We start from the raw sequence: 26,412 nt of genomic DNA on the forward strand, positions 1-26,412 counted from the left end.
GAAAAACATTTATTATATATTCATGTAAAAAATACATAATAAATGGTATTTTATCAGTTGTGTTATCAGTATTTAATGTTAGTATGAATCTTACCTTTATAAAAAAAATAAAGTGTGCATTTAATTTTCGGATGAAGTACCAGAAGTTAAGGTGAGTAAGCATGCATACACAAATCAAAGACCTGAGCAATGACATTTTTTCTTAAAATCTAAAGACACATTGAAGTCCACTGTACATACATTCTCATTATTGCTTATCAGTGCAATAATTAAAAATGATTAAATATTAGTGCAGCAATTCAGTGCAAAGCACTTTTGCATACTGGATAAAACTCTGTCTAACTTTATTTTTCAGACCATCTTTGGATGTGCTACTCCATTAATCATAACTGAAGGGCTACAGACTTGATTACAACCAGACATATGAGATACTTCTCTGTTTTCATGTTTTAGCTGTGGTAAAATGGTGTGGTCTGTTTGAAACAGGAAGAAATAAGACCAATGTAACATATTTAATATATAAACTATATATTAAATATATATACTCTTCAACTGCTACATTTAACAACACAATTCTTTCTTTCTTTGCATTTATTGTACATTTTTAATGATAATAATGAATTTCTACTAATTCTACTGGTTCAGCAAGCCAAGACCAAGTTACAAAAATTCCTATTGTGTCTATGTTTATTATTTACAATCACTGTAAAATTGTTTTTCACTGCCAAAGTGGTTCTTTCCACAGGAGGAGGTTACATTAAAAATGGGTTTATTTCTCTGGTGCAACAGAGGAGACCTGGGTGACCTGAGATGAAGTAGAGGCCTCATCTTCCTCAATATTTTTGCCACAGACCATCTTCATCATACAGGAACGGAACTGGGTTTTAAAAGAAAAGAGCAGAACATGTTACTTCAAGTGATTAGTTAACTTCAACAATACTGCAAATGTCCACTTAGTACATAAAACTATACCTGTTTGTTCATTAAGATGTAGATGACAGGATTATACACTACAGAGGCTTTAGAAAGGCAGGATGGTATGGTTGCCATTCTCAGATCAAAAGTTTCACCACGGTGGGAAACTATCCAGACAGAAAAGATAGCATATGGTGCCCAGCATAACAAGAAGCCGAACACCATCACCACCACCATCTTTGTCACCTCCCTCTCTGCCTTCTGGGTGGAAGCTGAATCTGCTTGAGCTTTGGCTGCCTGGTAGGACAAACAAGGGATTTTAGAGCACCTGGCAACGTGAGCAACACTGCAATAATATACATATACAGTCTCCATCTAGTGGACACGAGCAATGTGTATCCCAAAGCATCAAAGAGTGTGGCAGGGGAATGAAAAACATTTATTATATATTCATGTAAAAAATACATAATAAATGGTATTTTATCAGTTGTGTTATCAGTATTTAATGTTAGTATGAATCTTACCTTTATAAAAAAAATAAAGTGTGCATTTAATTTTATGATCTGCATGTTCATATAGCTGTCTAAGTTTTTCCGATCAAAATAAAGAACAGGAATTAACCGAAAATAATATGGCTTTGTGGTTTTAATATTTATTTAAATCACTTATTTTTGTATTTTATACAACACTGTGTTGTTCTACGAAATTCCTCTTCCTCACCCAAACTTTTACTCTTTTCTCAAAACATTGACATTTTACTAAAATTATTCATTCTGGGGCAGCATTCAATAGGAAATGCAAATTGTACTCACTAATTTGAGTGTAATAAGTAGTTGACCATAACAGAAGATGATGGTGCCAAAAGGAACCGCAAAGCAGAAGCAGAACAAAAACATGACGTAGGATTCGTTGTTGTATTTGTTGTTAGTGGTATACCAGTCAGGTCCACAGGAGCACTGCAAACCTTCAGGTATGTACCTGTAAAAGAGATCTCAGTGAGACTGATGGGATAGACAACTCCACACACTTGAGTTATAATCAGAGGATTTCACTTCTGGACTTCAACTAGCTGTTTAGGAGTGGAGCAAAAAGGTGCTAGGTGTTGGTTTTCTTTCTTCAGATTCAGTGAAGGGAGGCACTGTGGCTTTGTCCTTATCAATGTAGTATGAGGACTGGGACTTACCGGCTCCAGCCAAACAGTGGAGGGAGTGAAGCTGCCAATGCACTAATCCAAGGAAGTATGCAGCCAGCTATGGCATGAGGGGTTTTGAAGGTAAAGTTCCCAAGGGGTTTGCAAATGACCAGCCACCTTTCAAATGCCACTACAGCAAGAGACCACAAACTCACCATTCCTGCAACAGCAAAGAAAAAACAGAGAAACGGTTATTGAATCTATGAACTACAATGGACTACAACAAGCTAACACAGAAACTTTAAAATAATGTGGATGCATGTTGCATTTTACCTCCAAGTGTTGCAAGGAAGCCCTCAACTTTACATGCTGTGGGCCCGAAGATAAAGTACCTATTAAAGAAGGAGTAGAACAATAACGGGGAACCAAAAACTGCCACAAACAGGTTGGAAATGGCAAGGTTTACAAGAATATAGTTAAGGTGAGATCTGAGTTTCTTGAACTGAATTGTGCAAACAATGGTAAGGATGTTGATCAAAGTCCCTCCGATGAAAATAAAGAACATGAAGACAGCCATGGCCATGAATACACCTTGGTTTCCCAGGTGGTCCTGGGGGACCAAAAAAGGGCTGTAACCTGAGAGGTTGTGGACATCTAAAGGAATGGGTATGTAGAAGTCTTCGTGAAACTCTGGTACTTGCTTCATCTTGTTTGAAACTGGCAAACACTCCACCGAGAACGCTGTAACGCCTTGAAGCTTAAATAAGTTATTTCCTTCGCAGATTACTGTAGCATCGCAAAAAAATCAAATCGAACCCGTATCGCTGTATATTCTTTCTTCGTTGATCACCAGATGAAGCCGCCCTCAAATTATTGCCAAGTGATCCTTCTTTTATAAGGATTGAAAAGATACCATTTCGCTCCTCCCAAATGGCCTTAATGGAAGGATTTGTGTTTTGTTGTCATCTACCAAACACATGGTCTCTAGCACGCACACACAAAACTACATCTGTATATTGCAAAACACACATTTCACCTAATCTCATTTCCAACACCAAAACCTGGCTAATTCGGATCATCCCGTTCACCCTGCAGTGTGGTTCTGTGTTAGCGATGGCAGTTAATCTGCTGCACAGTGCCGATAATGCAGCTAATCACTTGCAGTTAACCCTCTTTAATCTGCTTCCCATCGTATTATCTTCAGCTCTGAGCCTGGAATCGCGGCCTTTGTGAAGAGCCTTTAATACCTGACAGCTGAAATGCCCTTGACGCTCGTATATAGAGAATTCTTGTGTCAGAGCCGAGAAAGGGACTACAACTTAGAACATCTGTACAAAACAGATAATAACCATAAATAACAGTCTATCAAATTATATTTTACACACATAAGCTACATAAGCAAAATATAAGCAAAAAACAGATAATGCTAAATGCAGTGAGAAACAAGCTTGTCAGCACACTGGATCACACACAGAAATAATTATGAATTGTCAGTGATGACTTCACAGACACGGAATTTGATTGTACTGATGTTCTGTTCATTATTTTAGGTTATTTCATGGTTTGTATTTTGATTAAACAACCTGATCGATTGAATGATCTATTTCAGATTTCAAAAAGCTATCTAAAGGGGAGTCTAATTGATTATATTCATTATTAATTAAAGTCAATACATTCATTGCACCCACTATAATTGACAGAAAATGTGCTAATGACACTGGCACACATTTTTCATCAGTAAATACACTGAACAAAATTATAAACGCAACACTTTTGTTTTTGCCCCCATTTTTCATGAGCTGAACTCAAAGATTTAAGACTTTTTCTATGTACACAAAAGGCCTATTTCTCTCAAACATTGTTCACAAATCTGTCTAAATTTGTGTTAGTGAGCACTTCTCCTTTGCTGAGATAATCCATCCACCTCACAGGTGTGGCATATCAAGATGCTGATTAGACAGCATGATTATTGCACAGGTGTGCCTTAGGCTGGCCACAATAAAAGGCCACTCTAAAATGTGCAGTTTTACTGTATTGGGGGGTCCGGGGGGTCCGAAAACCAGTCAGTATCTGGTGTGACCACCATTTGCCTCACGCAGTGCAACACATCTCCTTCACATAGTGAAGTATGCTGGCCATGCAAGAACTGGGATGTTTTCAACTTCCAGGAATTGTGTACAGATCCTTGCAACATGGGGCCGTACATTATCATGTTGAAACGCCTTTGGAGACGTCTTATGGTAGAGAAATGAACATTCAATTCACGCGCAACAGCTCTGGTGGACATGCCTGCAGTCAACATGCCAATTGCACGCTCCCTCTTGAGACATCTGTGGCATTGTGCTGTGTGATAAAACTGCACATTTTAGAGTGGCCTTTTATTGTGGCCAGCCTACGGCACACCTGTGCAATAATCATGCTGTCTAATCAGCATCTTGATATGCCACACCTGTGAGGTGGATGGATTATCTCGGCAAAGGAGAAGTGCTCACTAACACATATTTGAGAGAAATAGGCCTTTTGTGTACATAGAAAAAGTCTTAGATCTTTGAGTTTAGCTCATGAAAAATGGGGGCAAAAACAAAAGTGTTGCGTTTATAATTTTGTTCAGTGTACATTTAATGAGGTTAATAATCACACTAAAAGTGAATGTTACACAAATATAGTATTACATAGACTATACAAAACTTATACACTGTAAAAAATGATATGATCAGTAAGTCACGACAACTTATGTTTTTACATTAATTCGTCAAAATAAAGAAAATCAAGCAATTTCAAATTTTTATTATAATTACACCAAAAAAATAAAATAATAATTTAGATTTTTTTAAAGTTGGTTTAATGCAATTTAAGTTGAAATTACTTGTACAACCAAGTTGATTATACTTAAAAATGTATGGCAGCAACTGAACTTTGAAATAGATGGAATTATTTTTACAGTGATACAAGAAAAAAAATTGTTTACAGGATGGAGTCTTAGTCATAGAATAAAGCAGAAGTTTATATGTACCTTACTGGTTTTGTTGCTCCAATGAGATAATGATTAGCAAACCTTAAATTTTTTAGAGCACTCACTTAGCTTACCAAATATTTTAAGATAGACTGGTAAAGCAATTTAAAACTTATTTTGATCTTAACACAATTTAAAGTCATAATTGCTTACTGACAACATCACATGTGCATTATTTGATAAAAATGAATGTGTATATATAAATAAAATATTGTTAATTAATTAATTATTAAAAGTATATTTGATAAGTGCAACTGTTCACTATTCATACTAGTATAATTTGAGACTGCAGTTCAGGATTCACCCTTTGCAAAGGTTGAGTTGCTGTGGGAGTTAATGATGCAAAAAAAATAAAATAAATAAACCTTCAAATATTTTATGAAAATGTAATTGCAATGAGAGGTGTCACACTTTAAGTAATAAATAAATGGATTTCATACAACTACAGCTGGTGCACTTGGCATTAAAAAATGCAATAAATTGCACACAATCAGTAAGAAAGAGGGAATCAGTCAAGTAGCCACAGTAATATTGTGTCATCCTGTGAAATGTCACTGCATGAGCAAAGAGTGGGATTTGAATTAAAGTCTTCCGGTTTAAAATACTCCTCTGAGCTACAGTAATCACTCCCAGAAAGGATTTCCCATACAAACATGTAGCAAAGATAAAAAGGCCCAAATATTCAACACCAGTATATATACTTAATGTGGTATTATATGTTAAACTTACTATACTCATTATGTTTCAATATTTCTAGGGTCTCATAAGCTTGCATGAAAGTCATCTGGGAAGTATTTAGGACCTTGGAAACTTTGCTCAACAAGAGTAACAGTAACTAAGAAGAAAGAAAGAAAGAAAGAAAAAAAGGGATATATGCAGGTTTGGGGTGGGTATAAGGAGAGTTAGCACACAAAATGTCATTATCAAAATGAATCTTAAACTGAACCAAAATGAACCTAATCTTAAAATCGTTTTCATTTCCATCATCAAATCACTGCAGATGAGCCTTTTTTTCCTGCTCATTTCGTCACCTTCTGTGGTCAAAGCTCTGTCCCCTCCCTCTTCTTCTGTTTTAATCTCTGGTCTTCCTCACTTGTTTGACCCATATGATGATCTGTTTAGTGGCTTAGGACTAATTATTGGACTTGTGCTAAGGCTCTTAACTACCACAGTCAGTGTGAACTAGTTAGGAGTGGTGCCTGAGGTAAAGACACCTGTAAGTGCGTCACATAGTTATCTCCGGCCTGTTAACCTGCTTCAGAGCAGAGATTGTGTCAGTATGTCTGCAGCCAGTTTATACAGTCTGATATTCACCAGTCTTAGTGATTGACATAAACAAATGAATGTACAATAAAAAATAAAGAAGCAAAAACACACAAAGATTGGAAGATTTGCTGTTGTAATACTGTTCTGAATATTGGCTTGTAGTGTAAGTTTCAGATTATTTGATGTAATAACAATCTGTTAAATATTATATAAGCGAGGTAAATGTTATTAAGGAAAACTATTAGTGATCAACATTAAAAAGTGAAAGTACCAAGTAAATAACTGCAAGTCTGGAAAGAAGCTGAAACATATGCATATCAGCTTACAGTAAAACTTGCAAATGAATTTTTGAGCATTTAAAATAATAAGGTTAAGTTTTATGAAATACAATAACTTTAATGTAAATAAAGAAAGATATTATAAATTGTTACACACCTGCATATAATTAACATGAATGGCTGGGTTTGTAAAAACGAAATTGACTGAGGTTTGCGCAGCTGGGCTTAAAAATAATGCAGTTACAAAATCACTTTGGGTGAAAGGAAGTGTTTACAGAGGATTAATGGTTTTCATCTCTTTTCCGCCACATCCTGTATCTGACTGTGTGCTAAAGCACCTTAAATGATGCCTTAATTGTTTAATCTAATCAACAAACACCAGTACTTAATTTCACTGTTCTGGTAGTTCAACAAGCTCCATAATTTATGTGCAAACTAACACAGATATTTGGTAACTCTTTACAAAAATGTCTCATTTGTTAACATCACTTAACTAACAATAAACAATACTTATACAGCATTTATTAATGTTGAAAAGTAGATGATTACAATAATTAAAAGGATTTATTTTTTTAACATTGCAATATCATTAAGCTGAACAGATTCAGAGAAAAATGAATGTATTGACCTCTAACATGACATAACACACATGTTGACTGATACTAAAATTCACATCTTGACAAAACATCAGACATCTGAAACATAGTTGCAGTTCCAATGCAACCTTAAGAAATGCAAGCACACTGTAAAGGTATTACAGCATGGTTGTGCCTATTTTTTATCCTTGAATAATAAAATAAAAACAATAATGAAAACCAGCAGAAACGATATATGCTATGTTGTTGGTAGATGTGACTAAATAGTATGCTATTGTGCACTGAATTAAAAAGTATTTTGGTGAAAAGTTTGATTATTTTTAAAGTATCATTAATTTTCCAATGTGTTTAATCTGATTCCATATGAAGTACATTATAGATTCAAACAGGGATACATACTTACAATTTGAACCAATTGCTGACTTTTTGATGGATCATTGGCAAAAAAAAAAGTTTGTATTTAGAGCTTCTGAATACCACTGTTGCCTGCAGAAAATAAAAAACAACATGAGACACAAATTAGATGTCTTTAATATCTAAATGATGTATAAGAGGATGTTCCTCCTATACATCCAAGAGATTAAATGTAGAGTAAAAGGAGAAAAAACCCTGGTAATGTCATGTCTCCATGTTTCAGTAAATATTACATCAATGTCACAAACTTTGCCAATCGATTTGCCAATACTCCAATGTCTATGCAATTTTTTATTATTATTATTTATTATTATTAATTATATTATTATCTATCACCTACTGCCTGTGTACAGCTGTGTCAACTACAATGTATTTATTTTCAGTATTGCTCAGTATATTGTTAATAATCAAGGTGTTAACACTGCAGACACAATGTGTCTTGAAAGTTAAGGTACTCTTGTTCTGACAAAGTAATGACAAGGTACACTACAGGAAAATTAAGAGATGCTACACTGCCACCTAGCTTGAAAAACTGAAAGAACTAAGAACCAGACAGTATACGGGGTTGTAATGAAGTTTCTTACTACTGTAGTTAAATAGTCAAAATAGTTTGCCAATGTTTAAAGAAAATTTAAAATTACAAGTTAAATAGAATTCTGTAGGTTATTCTTGCATGTGACAAGTTAGATCACAAGTTAAAGGGATAGTTCGCCTTCAGTCGCTGGTCCCCACTTGCATTTTTTTCTCTCCATACTATGGAAGTCAACCAGCATCTGAAGGTGAACTATCCCTTTAAGACAAGTGTATCAGACTGTATTACTGAATACAATTTTTGTCATGTAAAAACACTATAAACAGAATGAACGAAGAAATAAACAATACATTCTTAGATATATAAACTATTTACTTTATATATTTCATCCAATAATTACCTAAACTGTGTAAATTTGCAGCGATAAGTAGAGTCCCTCAAATGCAACAGTTGAAGTAATTTTATTCTATAGGGTGAAAACTATTTGCGCACTGTTCAAAGTTACATTTTTTTTTAAATACATATTTAATTGAGTTTGAAACAAAATCTGTATTTCAAATAGGTATCCTTGGATGTAATTGCAACATAATAGTTTAACACAAGTGCTTATGTTGTAAATAACCGTTTTAACATGCACAAATTCAATCATTTTTTTAAAATACATATTTTATTATTATACAAATTCCGCCTCGCGTTTGCCACTCCATTTTAAGAATGACCCTATGGTACATTTATGCATTTGACAGCTTTTATCCAAAGCAAATCTCCTTAATATTGTTCAAAAGCGTTTTTGCACGGGTTTAGAAAAAAAGAGGCTATTTTCTAACAAAGTGTATATTCTAGGAAGATATCGACATTGGCTTCTTGTAGGCGATAAAGTATTTTGGGGGGCGTTACTCCAAGAAAATAGAAGCCCTGTTTTCATTCATTCGTGGCTAACTTTTCTTCAGACGCAATAATAATTTCATCACTCATATTTGTGAATACATTGCACAAAAAAAAAAAAAAATGTGGCAGAAAAAGAATATCTAACAATAAACTTCGACTTAAGTCGCCATCTTTAGTGTGGGACAATAAGCTCTTAATACATAAACTGTAAAAAATCGGTGGAAATTGTCTGAATAGTTTTAGCAGATCCCAGATTCATACATATAGGGTATAATAATTAGAAAATAATTGCTTAAGAAATGCAGGATTGTATATCTGAACTGTGAGTGCGCGTTTTACAAAGAGCTCTGGAGAGGGACGTGGTAATTCCGCCATATTTGTGACGGGTGGCTGCAGGCGCGGCTGTATTGTCAGGAACATGGCGGCTTCCAGGCAGGCATGAGAGTGGATACTTCTTAACGGATTTGGATGAACCTGTGCTATCATTTCAAAAACAGACCATCAAAACAGTTCATCGGATACTGCAACACGAATCTCGTACGTATGACTCTAGGTGAAGAGAATACATTGAGCCGAAATGTGAATTTTTGATGGCGAACATAAACTTAGCCGCCATTTTTCTTGTGGGAGCTGCTAGTGGGCTGATTTGACGACAAGATGGCTGCTTACACCGGGGCGGCATGAATTGAATAAAAACCAACCCGTCTATAGTTTTCGCTTGGAGGATTTGCGCGGACGTATCTTCCCATAGTATGTATCGGGATGCATTTGCGCGGACGTATCTTCCCATAGTATGTATCGGGATGCATTTGCGCTTACGTATTTCTGTGCGGATCCTTTGGTGAAATGAGGTTAAATGTCTGTTTTAGCTGCGCTGCTGGTAACCGCATTCCGCTGCATGAATTCACGCACGCTTTAAAAGTCTCGCTTAAATGCCCAAACCGCTTGGAAACTGCAGCACTCGGGCGGTGGTTTTATTTTGCATTGCACTGGAATAAAACTGCACCCTTAAAATGTAGTATTGTTGCTATTTTGAGTGGTTGACAAGATGGCGACTCCCAGAGAGGCATGAAAACAGCCTTCTGCAGCAAATGGGGACTGGGTTTCGAGTGTTATTCTCCGATTTTGTATCTTTGTTTACCTTTGCGGTATTTTGCGAATTGGGTTTTGAATAATGATCACTTAACAGTCAGTAGATAGTTTGTTCACTTACACTGGCTGTTTAGTTGCCTGAAATTGTTTTTATTTGCCACTCCGCCATTTTTCAGACTGGCGGAGGCTTGTTTCAAGATGGCGACTTCCATGAGTTGATACTTTTTCTGCATCAGGGACATTTAACTGCCTCATGTAATTTTGAGATGTGACTTTTTAATCTAGAATATGGTGTTGTGTAGATTTTGGTGTATAAAATTATCGGTGCTCAACTTGCAGCACGCGGTAATTTAGACTAGCTGGCCGGCTTTTAGCCCGTCTGTAAGCGCCAAAATGGCGGCATTCCTGAATTAATCAAACTTCTGAATAACCCAGTGTTTGGGATTTCGATGGCACCACTGTAATGTTATAACAATGCATATCTATATTCAGAACGTGTTATTTAATATATATACCATTCTATTTTGTGTTATATTGCTCACAGAACAATGAGTTAGTGGTTAAGAGTCGCTGAAGTGCATTGCCTTTTTTCTCAGCAAAAGGACATGACGTCCCCCGGTTCCGTTGTGCCTGGCACCACCGGAGCTCCACTGCATCCGCGATGGAAGCGGGTTCTGGGATGGTCCGGGCCGGTTCCCCGACCGAGACACGGCCACAGAGCTGTAGCCATCAAGGAGCTGATGGTCGTTTTCGGCGGAGGAAACGAAGGAATCGTTGACGAGTTGCACGTTTATAATACAGGTGAGTAAAATGTTTTTATGAGGAACGTTTGTGTGCTGTGTTTACCTTGTCACTACACTTTTTCATTATTATATTTCTTGCGCGCAATGATGAAGTACCGACTTAGCTTGAAGTCAGTCGTAAATTTGTCTGCGTTTCAGAGAAAACGCCTTCTTATATTAGATCCATGCATAGTATAACATGTAAAACATTCTGTGAGTTCATTGCAACGCTTGACGCAGCTCGACTTTTGTGGGGGAAAAGGCGCCAGAAAACAAAAATGGACGTTGACCGCCGTCGCGTCACGCGCACGCCCCCCTCCTGCACGTGCACAAGTGCGCCTTATTGTTATCTTTTGTCGAGTAACTTACTGTGACTGTTGAGCCCACAATGACATTAATAGTATTGTGGAAATGTGTGTGTGTATATATATATATATATATATATACACACACACAAATTACAATTTACATTAAATACACTTGGGTGTACATCGCAATATGGAAGAAAAGATCTGTTGCTACTTCAGTTTCATTGTGGTTTAGTTTTTCTTTTATTTCACCTAAGATGGCATGGCGTGATGTATTGTTCTTCTGTTGGTCACATCTCTTCTTCTCCTTAACTTGTCCTACTGTCCATTTTGTTACTTTGACAATTAAAAAGTGCTTTGATTTTATAAAATGCTTTTTAATTACATTGGCTTTCAAACTGCAAGAGAGCTTTATTGCAAGTTGTCTACACCTTTTCACTGAGATATTGACAGAATAATGAAATAGGCTATATCTTTCTTTTTCAGCAACAAACCAGTGGTTCATACCAGCTGTTCGTGGAGACATTCCTCCAGGCTGTGCAGCTTATGGTTTTGTATGTGATGGCACACGTCTATTAGCTTTTGGTGGAATGGTGGAATATGGAAAGTACAGCAATGACCTTTATGAGTTACAGGTGAGAAAAAGTTCTTTAAAACCACTCTGTTATGTGACTAAAGGCTTGAATACACTACACACATTTGCCCAGATTTGCAGGCTGATTTAGCCAACGTTAGTTGCCGAAAGATATACCTGACCTGCTGATTTTGGCCAGTCAGAGTTGACAGATTTCACAGAAAATTACATGGTGTATGATGGGCACAGACTCTGAATTTTTAGCTTTAGACTATTATTCCAACCAGTTGGATGATCAAACGTTTGATATTTTGAGCCATCTTTTAGAGCACACATTGTTTTTGTTTGTAGTGTGTCCAAACAGCGAGGTGCATGTTTCTGTATGAGTTTGTGTTTGGAATGACGTGGAAGTCTGGTAGTGTGTGGCCCTCACTCAGTCATTTAGTGTATAATACCCAGTTTTTCCTCTGTATCCGTTTACGTAGTCGGCAAGTGTGTGTGATGCGTAGTGTTTTAAAATCTCTTCTTGTGGTTACTATTATCAGGCAAGCAGATGGGAATGGAAAAAATTGAAACCAAAAGCCCCTAAAAATGGAGCACCACCATGCCCTCGCCTGGGCCACAGTTTTTCTCTTGTGGGCAACAAGTGCTATCTTTTCGGGGGGCTTGCCAATGACAGTGAAGACCCCAAGAACAACATTCCCAGGTATTCCTATCATATAATAATGTGGTCAGTAAATAAATATATTTATACTATTTGGTTCCTAGACTCATTTATGTGTGCTTCCAGATATTTGAATGACCTTTATACCCTTGAGCTGCGTCCGGGCTCCAGCGTTGTGGGCTGGGATATACCGGTCACATACGGTGTACTGCCACCTCCAAGAGAGAGCCACACTGCTGTAGTTTATACTGAAAAGGCTACTAAGAAGTCCCGTCTTGTTATATATGGAGGAATGAGTGGTTGCCGTTTGGGAGATCTTTGGACGTTAGATATTGGTATGAAGGTTATCTCTGTTTTTAATGTGGTGCTTGTCAGACATTGGTCATTAATTCAACCAGTCAATTAGGTTAAGCAATAATTAGGTCATTCGTTGCTTTTCAGATACACTGACCTGGAACAAGCCAGCAATAAGCGGCACAGCTCCCCTCCCCCGTAGCCTCCACTCAGCCACCACTATTACAAACAAGTGAGTTTCAGTGTAATCTAGAATTGCATCACCACAGGCATTCCCTAAATTCACACAATGGCATTACTGACCTTTAATACCTTCATCTGTTTTGTCTGTAGAATGTATGTTTTTGGTGGCTGGGTTCCTTTGGTGATGGATGATGTGAAGGTGGCCACGCATGAGAAGGAATGGAAGTGTACAAACACACTGGCCTGCCTGAACTTGGGTATGTTTTTGCTAAAGTACATGTAGTATTAAAAAATATATTTCTTTTAAACCAAGTCTGTTATGCTCACCAAGGCTGCTTTTAATTTCATTGAACAAAAATGTAGTAAAAACAGTCATGTTGTAAAATGTAATTTAAAACTGTTTTCTAGTTTAATATATTTTAAGTAATGATGGCAAAGCTGAATTTTCAGCAGCCATTACTTCAGTGTCACATGACCCTTCAGAAATCATTACTATAATTACTGATAAATGTGTCTAGTCTGTGCGATGTGTAAATGCAGCCTGATGCTACTTTAATGTTGTTAATGTAAATTAAACCGTGATCAAACAAATGTTTTCTTCGTTTCCTTATTATGCCTGTTTATGTTATTATTTGTAAAAACCTATTTTGAAATTGGTATTAAGGATCGTGAAATTTCACTTAAAATGTTATCTACTGGAAGTTATGGTATTGTGACAATCCTATCTGTGAAATGTTAGGATTGAGCCCAAACAGCATGTTTTGATTGCAGTTTGTCATGTTATAGCATATTCTTGAAATGTAAAAAAAAAAAAAAAAAAAAAAGGCTTCCTTTTCCTTTTAGACACCTTGTCATGGGAGACCGTTTTGATGGACACTTTGGAGGACAACATACCACGTGCACGAGCAGGACATTGCGCTGTTGCTATTAACAACAGACTTTATGTTTGGAGTGGACGTGATGGGTACCGCAAAGCTTGGAACAATCAGGTGTGCTGCAAAGATCTCTGGTACCTGGAGACAGGTGAGTGCAACAGATATGCAGTATAGAGCATTTCTGACACAGTTAGGCCCAATCCCAATTCTATTTTATACTCCTCCGCCTACCCCTTCCCCATGTCCCTTGAAACAGAGTGTCAAGAGGTAGGGGTAAAAATATTCCCCTAAGAATTGGGACACCACTACTATACGTCACACATCATCATACGTCGTCTAGCTCCTACAATACACACACCTATACTGGTGTGTGCATTAGAGCCTTTAATTACCGTTCTATATTAATGCGCTGCTTACTGACACACACACACACACACACATCAGAAACTTGTCAACGCTGCCCCACAACTTTTATTAATAACAGTTTAAATACTGAATCGCTACATTATATTTTCCAGCAGCAAGAGGATAAAATCGCTATTTTTGAAGTAAACTGACTCTAAAAAGAGGAACGCGCATACACATAACTTTAATCTCTCTCTCTCTCTCTCTCGCTCTCGCTCTCGCTCTCGCTCTCTCGAATTGGCAATATTTGAGAAAAGGGTTTAGCGATTTATAATTATTGGGGGGTTAGCCCCCCTCAATGTCTATGGTGGTTATCGCCCAGATCAGACATGAAAATATATGGCGTTAGCGATTTTTTTTTGCAAACATTCCTTTGCGTAACATGACCGTAATTATGAACTCACGATTGAATGTAACATAAAACAAATGATTACTTTTCGTTAAAATCTTTATTAATGCCAAAAATGCTTACATTTATGTGTCTTTTTGTTCGCTCTGGCAGCCATGTTGCCGCTGAAGCCAGTTTACACTGAGATAATTCATACCCCTTTGTTTGAAGTGTGGTCCCGAAAAATCTTTGTTTGAAGGGCTATCTGTCCCTTCCCCTACCCCTATCCCCCCAACCAAAAGAGAATCGAGACACCCCTACCCTTTCACGTCAACGTGCGAAACTGAGGGGTAGGGGAAAGGGGAAGGGCTAAGGGGTAGAATTGGGAATGCAAATGCAAATATCCAAATGCATAAAATGTTTCACATGGAGTAGTATTTTTTTTGCATCAGTTGATTGTATTGAACCATGCAATTTGACTGGTTTTTGCCATTTTACATTTTCTTGCAGAGCGACCTAATCCTCCTTCACGGGTACAACTTGTCCGGGCCAACACAAATTCTTTAGAGGTTAGCTGGGGAGCGGTGTCTACAGCAGACATGTACCTGCTTCAGCTTCAGAAATATGATATCCCATCAGCCACTGCTGCCACATCACCAGCCCTCAACGCAGTTCCCTCCCTCCCTGGAAACTCGCCTAAGAGTCCAGCGCCTGCCGCAGCTGCTCCGTCTGCTCAGAGTCTGCCGCAAAGTGGCATCACCTTCGTGCCCCAGGCTGCTTCTCCCACAGCCTCAGTCCTGCCCAGCACACCTGCAAGTCCTGTGGCTGCCTCAACAGCACGTGGCCCAGGTACCAGTTTGTTAAATTGTTAATAGCACAGTAAATTTTTTGTTTACTCGATACTTAAATGTAATTTAAATATTCTTTCTCAGTGTTTTTTTTTTGAGGGGGTTGAGTTTAACGGTTGAGTTTAACATTTTATTTTATATTTAAGCTATTTTGAAAGTTGCGGCCCCTCAGTCAGGCACCGGGACGTCGATTGTCACTGTGCGGCAGGCCAGCCAGGCCGGAAAATCCCCAGTCACTATGACATCACTTCCTGCAGGTGTTCGCATGGTAGTGCCAACACAGACCGCTCAAGGAACGGTATGAAGCAAAAAAGTAAAGCTGGAATCTATAAAAATGTTGATGCTTTATTTAAATGTGTACTCCCCGCTCCCCTCTTTTTTTAGCCCATTGGCAGCAGCCCTCAGATGAGTGGAATGGCAGCTTTGGCCGCAGCTGCTGCAGCCACACAGAAAATCCCTCCTTCCCCTGGAGCCACTGTTCTCAATGTGCCGGCTGGGGCCACAATTGTTAAAACAATGGCTATGACACCTGGGTACACCACTCTCCCCAACACAGTTAAAGTGGCATCACCTGTGATGGTAAATATCTTAAGATTGTCACTGTGTGTAGTTCTTCATATTGCCTCTTGCCCCTTGGGCTTTATTTTTCATGTTGGGCCTATTTTGGTAACACTTGAATTAAAAAACCAAAGACTCCAAAACAGCAAAACTTAGATGGTTCCAGCTCTAAAATATGATTGGAGGAGCTGAATTCAAAACTTGCATTAGCCAGCATGCACATGTCTGTAAACGTACATCAGCTGAATTACATATTTATGTGGCAAGCTATTTTGCAGTCTTGGCCTGCACTGGTTTAATGACTCACAATTATTTTGTCGTAGGTAAGCAACCCTGCCACTCGCATGCTGAAGACTGCGGCTGCACAGGTGGCCACTCCGACAGTGTCCAGTCCCACCACAGTTGCTCGGCCCATCATCACCGTGCACAAGTCTGGTACAGTTACCGTAGCCCAGCAGGCTCAGGTTGTGACCACGATGGTGGGTGGAGTCACCAAGACCATCACTCTTGTTAAGAGCCCACTTTCCATGGGAGGAAACCTGGTACAGTATTGTAAATTCTGGCATAGGAAAAATTAGAAAGGCATAGAATTGGCATGTATTTATTTATTTATTTATTTATTTTAAGATTTCCAACTTGGGCAAGATGATGTCAGTGGTACAGACCAAACCAATGCAGACAACTTCTATGACTGGACAGGCCTCCTCCAACCCATTGACTCAAATTATACAGGTACATTAAACCTACAGTATATAGTTAAATCTCTCAGACGCTCACACAAATTACAATTTGAAATAATCTTAACTTCAATGTCATTCTTATTCCATAGACAAAGGGTCCCCTCCCACCCGGCACCATTCTGAAACTGGTAACGTCTGCGGATGGAAAGCCAACCACCATAATTACCACCAGTCAAGCAAGTGGCACAGGAAACAAACCCACTATCTTGGGTATCAGTGGCATGTCCCCTACCACCACCAACAAACCAGGCACCACCACTATTATCAAAACAATCCCCATGTCTGCTCTACAGCAGGGAGCTGCAGGTAAAGAAATAAGCAATTTTGCCAAGAAGAGTCTTATTATTGTTAATATTTATTGTTATTATTAACAATTATAGTAATGCTAATATTAATGTGTATATTTGTGTATCATTAAATAATACATTTATTATTTAAGTTATAGTTATGCGTTTATTATTATTTTTATTATTATTATCAACGACTCTAAAAAATAATAATAATGTGTGTGCATAATATTATTTCAGGTGACTTTGTTTGGGCTTAATGGGTGTCTGTTTTCTGTTGTAGGCGTGACTAGTAGTACAGGGGTGAAGAGCCCAATTACCTTCATCACCTCAAAGATGATGACATCTGGAACAGGAACTCCTGGCAAAATCATTACAGCAGTGCCTAAGATTGGTACAGCAGCTGGCCAGCAAAGCCTAACACAGGTATTTGGGTTCAGAATATATGGTGTGAAATGAAAAACATGATGCTGTTGAAGCGTTTTCTTACATGGGTTGTGTTTTTCCTATCTGAAGGTTGTTCTGAAGGGAGCTCCTGGTCAGCCTGGAACCATCCTTCGCACTTTGCCGATGGGAGGAGTGCGTCTCGTGTCTCCAGTATCTGGGGTCAAGCCAACTGTAACCACGCTGGTTGTCAAGGGAACAACTGGTGAGGATATGAACCTAGTAAAGTCAATAGTAATTGTTCATTGTTAAAAGACTGCATGCGTCTCTATGCCAAGTTTAATTCATCAACCTCTATTATGAATTAAGTATTTCCCTCTCGCCGTGTCTGTTCTCTTTCCAAGGTGTAACAACACTTGGCACAGTCACAGGAACCGTTTCTACCAGCTTAGCTGGAGGAAGCTTAGCCAGTGCCAACGCCACCCTGGCAACTCCCATCACCACTCTCGGCACAATTGCCACCCTCTCAAGCCAGGTCATTAATGCTACCGCTGTGTCAGCTGCCCAAAGCAACCTGAACACTGTCACCTCCACCATGCAGGTTAGAACCAGATAATCAGATGTTTTTTGTGTATAATTATTCTTTAAGTATTGCAGCCATTTTATCTTTGGTTTTTTTTTGTTTTGTTTTTATTATGCAAGTATATTTTAAAGTTATATATTTGATAAATGAATATTTTACAAAATAATTACACAATTCATTGAAATAATTTTTGTAATTAATTTTCTTTTTTTTGTCTTTTGTAGTAGTATTTATAAAAATAAAAAATCATTATAATTATGTATGCTATTGTTCGGTGCCTGAAAGGTTTAATGGTTTTAAAAGAAGTCTCTTATACTCAACAAGGCTGCATTTATTTGATCAAAAATACAGTAAAAATTATAATATTATATATTAAAATTTAATTTATTTCTGTGATGGCAAAGCTGAATTTTCAGCAGCCATTTCTTCAAGTCTTCAGTGTCACATAATCCTTCAGAAATCATTCTATTATGATGATTTGGTGCTCAAAAAACATTTCTTGCTATCAGTGTTGAAAGCAGGTAATATTTTTGTGGGGACTGTGAAACATTTTTTTTCTATTTGAATAGAAAGTTCAAAAGCACAGCATTTATTGGAAATAGAAAGTGACATTAAAGACATTTTAAAATCTTATAAAATATTTCTATCAATTTAATGTGTCCTCGGTGATTAAAAGTATTAATTTCTTTAAATAAATAATACTGACTGAAAACCTTTGAACTCTAGTGTAATTTAATGGGGTAATAAAACAAATAATTAAAACTAATGATATAAAAATATAAATTGACACAAAATTGTATTTAAAATGAACCGTTTTTCACAATATTCACTTAATTTACTGAAAAATATAACTAAATCTGTAGTCCCTAATCTTGTCATCCTTTCTTAAGCCCACCCAGGTGACTCTCATAACCACACCCAGTGGTGTGGAGGCTCAGCCTGTCCAAGATCTGCCTGTTTCCATTCTGGCCTCTCCCACCTCTGAGCAGCCCACCTCTACTGAGTCTGGTGCAGGCGATGCTTCTGGCAATGTTACTTTAGTGTGCTCCAACCCACCCTGTGAGACTCATGAGACGGGCACCACCAACACGGCCACCACAGCAACAGCAAATATGGGCACTGGACCAGCTGGCACAATACAGAGAGTGTGCTCCAACCCGCCCTGCGAAACGCATGAAACCGGTACAACAAACACTGCCACCACAGCATCTGCCAACATGGGCGCTGTACAGAGGGTCTGCTCAAACCCACCATGTGAGACCCATGAAACGGGCACCACCAACACAGCAACCACAGCATCTTCAAATATGGGCAATGCTCCTGCTGGCACTGTCCAGAGGGTCTGCTCCAACCCACCCTGTGAGACCCACGAGACGGGCACCACCAACACAGCAACCACAGCGTCATCTAACATGGGCGGAAATCAGACAGGAACGGTGCAGAGGGTCTGCTCGAACCCACCTTGTGAAACCCACGAGACAGGCACCACCAACACAGCAACCACAGCGTCATCTAACATGGGTGGAAATCAGACGGGAACGGTGCAGAGGGTCTGCTCAAACCCACCTTGTGAAACCCACGAGACTGGCACCACCAACACGGCAACCACAGCGTCATCTAACATGGGAGGGAATCAGACAGGAACGGTGCAGAGGGTCTGCTCGAACCCACCTTGTGAGACTCATGAGACGGGCACCACCAACACGGCAACCACTGCAACCTGCAGTATGGAGACAGATGAGGGAACAGGTACTTAAGATTTCCGGAAGATATTATAAATCTGCACATTTATAATATTTACAAATTCAATGGGTCTCATTCGCTAATATTTGTGTGGATTATTTTTATTTATATGCACAAGAATTTAAAAAATCCACCTAATTCACAAGAAGTGCATACGCACATTAATTTGTTCTTAACCGTGTTCTAATATTAATGACTGTGTGCCTGAGGCTAGTAATTTGCATAAAACATCAATCTCCAAACATATCCACATTAGGGTTTTCCCAAGATGAAATATCTATGTATAAAAAAAGGTCTCAACATTATAATTATAAGGTCACTCTAGAGTGTGTGAATTTTGTGTACGTGTGGTTTCAGTGTTTTTTTTTTAGTTTTTTTCTCAGAATAATTGTAGTACACAAGTTGATGAATCATGATTTGTGAAAACGTTTGTACACTGATTTCATGCACAAAATTATACATACACAGTTAGTGAATGAGACCCAATGTTATACTTTTTTTCTTTTTGTCTTTTAAAGGTTGATGGTAACAATTTATTTTGCACATTTAGCCCAACAGAGTGGTGAAGCATCAGAATCTACCACTAGTACAGAAGGCCTGCAGTCCACTGCAGCTCCCCAGAGCAGAGCCATTACCATAGTCACACAGGCCACACCTCTACCAGGACCAGCTGTTCCGGTGAGTGGCCTGTATTTTGAGATCTAAACTTTGTGTAGTGTGAGACTTTGTATCCATTGGGAACTGATGCATACCATTACGGATGCTGAATGTGAGTGGTGGATATTGAAGGTGGTTGGGGAGGGTTGAAAAGAAAGAGGGATTCAGAACATCAGCAGTTTTTCTTTCTCTGTCTTTCTCCTGCAGTCTATCTCTTCAATCACGGAGTCGTCCTCAGAGGCCGGAGCTGAGCCGGTTGTTATGGAGAGCTCGGAGGCGGAGTCTTTGCAGGCAGAAGGCCAGGCTGAAGCGGAGGCAGTCGCAATGCAGGCAGAGTTTCAGACAGAGGCGGGGGCAGTAGCTATGCCCAGTGACTTCCAGGCAGTGGCCTTGCCGAGTGACTTCCAGGGAGAAGCCGTTGCGGTAGCCATGCAGGCAGAGAGCCAGGCGGAGGAAGGGGCAGTGCCCATGGAGCATGACGCTTCTAGCATGGCAGAGGGAGAAACGGCTCAGGAGCAGCTACCTACAGCAGAGGTACAGTCAGTTGTATTACTATATATATATATATATATTAACTATACAATTATTAGTTAGTTTAGCAAATTAATACCAATATTTTTGTTTTTAATTTTTGTTTTCATTTATTCATTTAGTGCTTAACTTTGGAAAAATGAAAAATATTAATTTATTCTAGAGATAAATTGGGGTTTTATTTCAAATAAAATGTTCAGCAAACATTTCCAGCTATTATTGCAAATTTAATTTAATTTACAAATGTTATTTTGTACTTTATAAAGGGGTGGTTCACTGGCTTCTTTTCTAGGCTTGATTGTGTTTATGGGGTGCAGTCTAACATGTGCTAACGCTTCGTTTTTTAAAAAACTCATTATTTTTCACATAATTTACCTTTATTCCACACCGCTCTGTCCCTTCTCTGAGAAACGGGCTGATCTTTTCCTGTTTTTATGAAGCCCCGCCCTCAGAAATGGGCGATGGGCTCTGATTGGTTAGCTAGCCCAGAGTGTTGTGATTCGCTAAACCGCCTCTAGTGCGCAAACGTCCCATCCCTCACCTCAGCGGCATGTGCTCTGGTTGTATTGTAAACAACGGCCATGTATAATGCTTCTCATAGCTATGTGAAAATAAGTGTATAAATGGAACATGATGATCTGAATGAGAGAAAGAGAGAGGCTGAGCAGGCAACGCGAGGAACAATATTAAAAACCGCTGCTTTAGAACATTGATTTTGAAACTTGTGAATCCATTAGAATCGTTAGAAGACAGAATCACGATTCATATATGAATAGATTTTTACGTGCACCCCTAGTTTTCTCTTCCTCTTTTCTAAAGCAGCACAGCATGGCCTCGCCCCCTTTGCTGCCTTTTCCTGAGGGTGGGGTTTATCTGGGTTTGTGATGTCACGAACCCGGGAAGTAACTTGTTGTAGTCCCTACCAGCCGTTTTTGTAGGCATTAAACTGCCAGAATTTTAAAAGACGATATCTCCGTTTGTGTTGAACCTTCAGCTTTGTAAATTTTGCAGATATTGTTTATGCTCAAACAGCAACACACGAACTAACGTAAAAAAAGTGAAATCGCAATCAACCATACCTTTAAATAAATTTTTCATATAATATTTTTACAGTAGAATGTTTCAGCTATTATTGCAAATAAATTAGTGAATTCAAACTTATTTGCAAAAAGTATTATTTTTAACTTTTTATAAAAATTTTTTTTAAATTTACAGAAATAAAAACATAACATTAAAAAGTTGCCAAGTACCAAATATTAATATAGTTTTATATTTATAGGGATTATAAAAACAAGTGTTTTTAAGGTGTCAATTATCCAAATTCACTTAAAGTTCAGACTCCTGTTTCAAATGTCCTGTATTTTATTTATTTATTTGTGGGGTAGATGGAAGGTGTAGAAGCGGCGTCAGCATCACAGGCCGTGGCACTGGCCTTGCCACCAGAGCTGATGTCAGATGGACAACACACAACACTGATGGTGACTGGTCTGACCCCAGAGGAGCTGGCCGTCACGGCAGCCGCAGAGGCAGCGGCCCAGGCTGCAGCGACAGAGGAGGCCCAGGCCCTCGCCATTCAGGCTGTACTGCAAGCAGCACAGCAGGCTGTTATGAGTGAGTCACCATCATTAATCCACAAAATCCCAACCTATGACCTGCATATGTTCATATTAAATCCAAAGCTTGCAGTAGATCATTTTGTGTCTTATTCCCCTATCAGGCTCAGGCTCAGGTGATGCCGGAGGAGATGACCAGCAGACCCACACCATACCCATCGTTCTGACCCAGCAGGAACTAGCTGCTTTGGTTCAGCAGCAACAGCAGCTCCAGGCAGCTCAGCAGCTAGCTGCTGCTCAGGCCGCACTGCCCACAGAGGGCTTGGCTCCGGCTGACAGCCTAAATGATCCCTCCTCAGAAAGCAATGGACATAACGAGATTGCTGCCGCTGCCACAAGTACAGTTGTCGGACTGCTGCCTAGCACCTCAGCAGAGAGTATGTGTGAAGTTTCTTTTTACTTTTCAGTAGTATCGACTAAATTAGTTGTTTCGAACCATTATTATAGTTGAATTATCAGTAACTTAAAGGGGTCATATGATGCTTTTTTTAAAGATCATTATTTGGTGTAACAGAATATGTTGACATGCTTTAATGTTCAAAAAACACATTATTTTTAAAATACTGTACATTATTGTAGGTCCTCTATGCCCCGCCTCTTTCAAACATGTAGTTTTCTACAAAGTCCCTCCTTCCGACAAGCGCAGTCTGCTCTAATTGGCCAGCTGACCCAGTGCATTGTGATTGGCCGAACACCGCAAGCACTTGTCGGAAATGTAACGCCCCTTACCATAATCGCGAGCTTCATCTTTCAAAATAAATGTAAAGACGGAGCCCGAAAGGGGAACAGAGTCACGTGACAGACACAGTGATGAAGCTGGTATTTGTTTGCAGTACACAAGCCACGGTTAAGACAGCTGACTCCACTGTGATGTGACCCCTCTCTCACTCACTCACTCACTCACTCACACACACACACACACACACACACGATGCGCAAAACTCCGCATTTAAACAGTCAATAGCAAATAGTCTTTTAGTCTTTGCAACTTCAGGGATCTTATCTATGCACAATCAGCTTGTAACACTCCAAAGAGAAAGGAAAACTTGAAATCGCATCATATGACCCCTTTAATGTACTTTAAAAGAGTAAATAAAAAAAAATTTAAGTCTAAAGCTCAAAAGTTCAGTCACATTTGCCATTGAAAGTGACTTATGTGTGAGCCGTGCTTCTTACATCACTACACTATTGACAATAGACAATGGGCTTTTTGCCAATGAAAAACCTGCTTTCAGATAAAAACTTCACATTTATTAAAAAAATAAAACCATCAAGATTCTGTTTATTCCCTGTGTAGCCTTGGCTCCGTCCAGCACATTAGCACCTGCAGTGGTTGCCAGTCCAGCTAAAATGCAGGCAGCTGCAGCTCTGACTGAAGTGGCCAATGGTATTGTGGCTGTGGTAAGTTTCATGAGTAAAGAGTCACGGTAATATGCACTGAATGCGAAAGAATATTTTAAAATCCTGTTTTCTGTTTTGCCTCACAGAAACCGAACCCTCCCACTGTTACGGTCAAACCTCAAGTGAAGAAAGAAAACCAGTGGTTTGATGTTGGCATTGTCAAAGTGACCAATATGGTTGTAACACATTTCTACATGCCTGCAGATGACGCCGCTTATGTTGAGGTGAGCCACAATGAGATTCTCCTTCAAACAATATTTTAAGACCTTACACCATTGCTTGTTTGTAAAAGTAAGTATACTGACAGAACTTGTGTATTACGTTGTAGGATGATTCTGGCACAATCCCTGACTACAGCCAGATGAAGAGGGTGGACCTTCAGCCCGGGACAGCCTACAAATTCCGTGTGGCGGGTATAAACACGTGTGGCCGCGGAGCCTTTTCTGAAATATCTGCTTTCAAGACCTGTTTGCCGGGCTTCCCAGGGGCACCATGTGCCATAAAGATCAGCAAGGTACACCTCAAATCTTAATTTGCACTTGATTACCTGTTGTTACATATGGTGTTATGATAAATGGAATGTTGTAAAAATTTAAAAAAAGGAATTTTTAAAGGCATTATTAATTTTGTTTTACAAATATTTTGACAGATATGCTTATTTTTTTAAATTTTAAATACAGTAAAAACAGTATTGTAATTTTTTTTTTTTTAAAGCTTTAAAATAAAAATTTTCAAAACTTTTTGAACAAATTTAATGTGTCCTTCATGAATAAAAGTGTTAATTTCTTCGATGCAGTTGGATCAGCAGGATCTGTAATTGATGCAACAAGAAAATTAATTATTACACTCAAATGCATCCTCTCTTTACTTATTTCTCTCCTCAGAGTCCAGACGGTGCCCACCTTACATGGGAGCCTCCATCTGTGACATCAGGAAAGATCACGGAGTATTCTGTGTATTTGGCCATCCAGAGCAGCCAGACCACCGAGGCAAAACCCTCGGCCCCGGCCCAGCTTGCCTTCATGCGCGTTTACTGTGGGCCAAATCCCTCGTGCCTGGTCCAGTCCTCCATCTTGTCCAACGCCCATATAGACTATACCACCAAACCCGCCATCATCTTCCGCATCGCGGCACGCAACGAGAAAGGTTACGGCCCGGCTACACAAGTGCGATGGCTGCAAGGTAAAGGTTTTCTGGCTTTCTTTGGTGGAGAATTTTTTCTGTTTCAGGCAGTGACAAGATAGATTTTACAGTTGCTTTGTATTGCCTCTTGCTTTGTAGAGTCTAACAAAGATGGCCTTTCTGCAAAGCCTGCCCCAAAAAGAGCAGTTTCTTCACCAGATACGTGAGTGTCCATGTCTTCAGTATTACAGAAGTGCATATGATCAAAAATACAGTAATGTTAAATATGATTTCAATTTCAGATAACTGTTTTCAATTGTAATGCTTAATGTAATGTATTCTTGTCTTCAGTGTCACATGATCCTTCAGAAATCATTCTATTATGCTGATTTATTGCTCAAGAAATATTTCTTATTATCAGTGTTGCTGCTTAATATTTTTCTGGAAACTGATATTTTTTCAGGATTTATTTGAAATAGAAATCGTTTATAACATTAGAAATGTCATTGTATAAATATAAATATTTAAACAGTTTAATGGATCCTTGCTAAATAAAAGTGTTAAAAAAATGACTGTCCCCGAAATTTTAAACAGTAGCAGAATTATGGTTGAGTATTAAAATGCATGTACATTTTATTACAGGAAAGGGATTGGTCAGAAAAAAGCAAGAATGGACCAGTGAGCCCCTCTCTCCGTTTGTCCTCCAAGACCAGAAAGACTTACACTATTCCTAATGCTCCATCCGGATTCAACACATCTTCAACTGTAACCATCCATCACAAACAGCACAAAATCAACAAGGAAATAGTGTTTAAGAATACAGTTACTAGGGAAATCTTTTTTTCTTGTTAGTAGTATGAATGGAGAAAAGCACATTGCATATTTTTGAGTATTTTTCAACATGCTTTGAGTGGGGGGGGGGGAGCTTTTTCCATTGTAGAGTCTTCCTTTCTGCTCTCCCCCATTTCTTTCAATACATGTATCTTGCTTGAGTAAATTCAATCGCCAGTTTTAAGATATTTGTATCGTTTGATCTGTCAGCTGGGCTCAAATGAAGAAGCTCTCTTTTCTGTGATGGTTTTAGTTCACGGTAAATGTGTGGACACGATTGTGATTGGAGATGAGTGATGTCATTTTCATGTGAGGGGAAAAAACGGAAATGGGGGGGGAAACAAAGCAAGCACTTGTCCTCAGACAAGAGGGGATATTTTTCACTTGAATGGCTCAGTGAAATAAGATCTGCATAAGGAATTGTTCTGGACTCCAGCCTCATGGTGAAGTCTGTGCACTTTTGCATTAAGCAGAAATAGAGGCAGAACTGCAGATAAAGACGTGGCCATGGAAGTACATTACCGGCAGGACAGGACTTTGCTAGAACTGAGATTTGCCATACAAACAAAACAAAA

General features: G+C 38.8%; 2 protein-coding genes across 6 annotated transcripts; one reads left to right on the forward strand and one right to left on the reverse strand.

The window, feature by feature from the left end:
- Positions 1 to 133: 133 nt before the first annotated feature.
- Positions 134 to 10,019, reverse strand: opn1sw2 (opsin 1 (cone pigments), short-wave-sensitive 2). Of its 3 annotated transcripts, none has more exons than XM_016290890.1 (7): positions 9,854 to 10,019; positions 7,604 to 7,686; positions 2,381 to 2,439; positions 2,099 to 2,267; positions 1,728 to 1,893; positions 973 to 1,212; positions 134 to 877 (listed from the first exon to the last, which is right to left on the reverse strand). In XM_016290890.1, the coding sequence occupies exons 2-7, from the start codon at positions 7,636 to 7,638 to the stop codon at positions 770 to 772; spliced, it is 777 nt and encodes a 258-aa protein (XP_016146376.1). In that variant the 5' UTR covers positions 7,639 to 7,686; positions 9,854 to 10,019; the 3' UTR covers positions 134 to 769. The 3 variants fall into 3 exon arrangements, with proteins under 3 accessions (XP_016146376.1, XP_016146451.1, XP_016146299.1); XM_016290965.1 differs by lacking the exon at positions 9,854 to 10,019 and adding an exon at positions 9,374 to 9,493; XM_016290813.1 differs by lacking the exons at positions 7,604 to 7,686; positions 9,854 to 10,019 and having other exon boundaries at positions 2,381 to 2,933.
- Positions 9,427 to 26,412, forward strand: LOC107599038 (host cell factor 1-like). Of its 3 annotated transcripts, none has more exons than XM_016290557.1 (28): positions 9,427 to 9,571; positions 10,723 to 10,927; positions 11,703 to 11,851; positions 12,336 to 12,496; positions 12,581 to 12,789; positions 12,896 to 12,980; positions 13,082 to 13,188; positions 13,775 to 13,954; positions 15,050 to 15,388; positions 15,534 to 15,685; positions 15,772 to 15,966; positions 16,269 to 16,487; positions 16,573 to 16,677; positions 16,775 to 16,991; positions 17,256 to 17,398; positions 17,489 to 17,621; positions 17,761 to 17,957; positions 18,830 to 19,688; positions 20,233 to 20,360; positions 20,547 to 20,873; positions 22,256 to 22,481; positions 22,588 to 22,860; positions 23,781 to 23,884; positions 23,971 to 24,108; positions 24,213 to 24,398; positions 24,769 to 25,066; positions 25,166 to 25,229; positions 25,649 to 26,412. In XM_016290557.1, exons 1-28 carry the CDS (start codon positions 9,503 to 9,505, stop codon positions 25,686 to 25,688), a joined length of 5,508 nt encoding a protein of 1,835 aa, XP_016146043.1. In that variant the 5' UTR covers positions 9,427 to 9,502; the 3' UTR covers positions 25,689 to 26,412. The 3 variants fall into 3 exon arrangements, with proteins under 3 accessions (XP_016146043.1, XP_016146117.1, XP_016146190.1); XM_016290631.1 differs by lacking the exon at positions 9,427 to 9,571 and adding an exon at positions 9,674 to 9,784; XM_016290704.1 differs by lacking the exon at positions 9,427 to 9,571 and adding an exon at positions 10,258 to 10,381.

Source organism: Sinocyclocheilus grahami, unplaced genomic scaffold (genome assembly GCF_001515645.1).
Source record: "Sinocyclocheilus grahami isolate Dianchi unplaced genomic scaffold, SAMN03320097.WGS_v1.1 scaffold2.1, whole genome shotgun sequence".
NCBI lineage: Eukaryota > Metazoa > Chordata > Actinopteri > Cypriniformes > Cyprinidae > Sinocyclocheilus > Sinocyclocheilus grahami.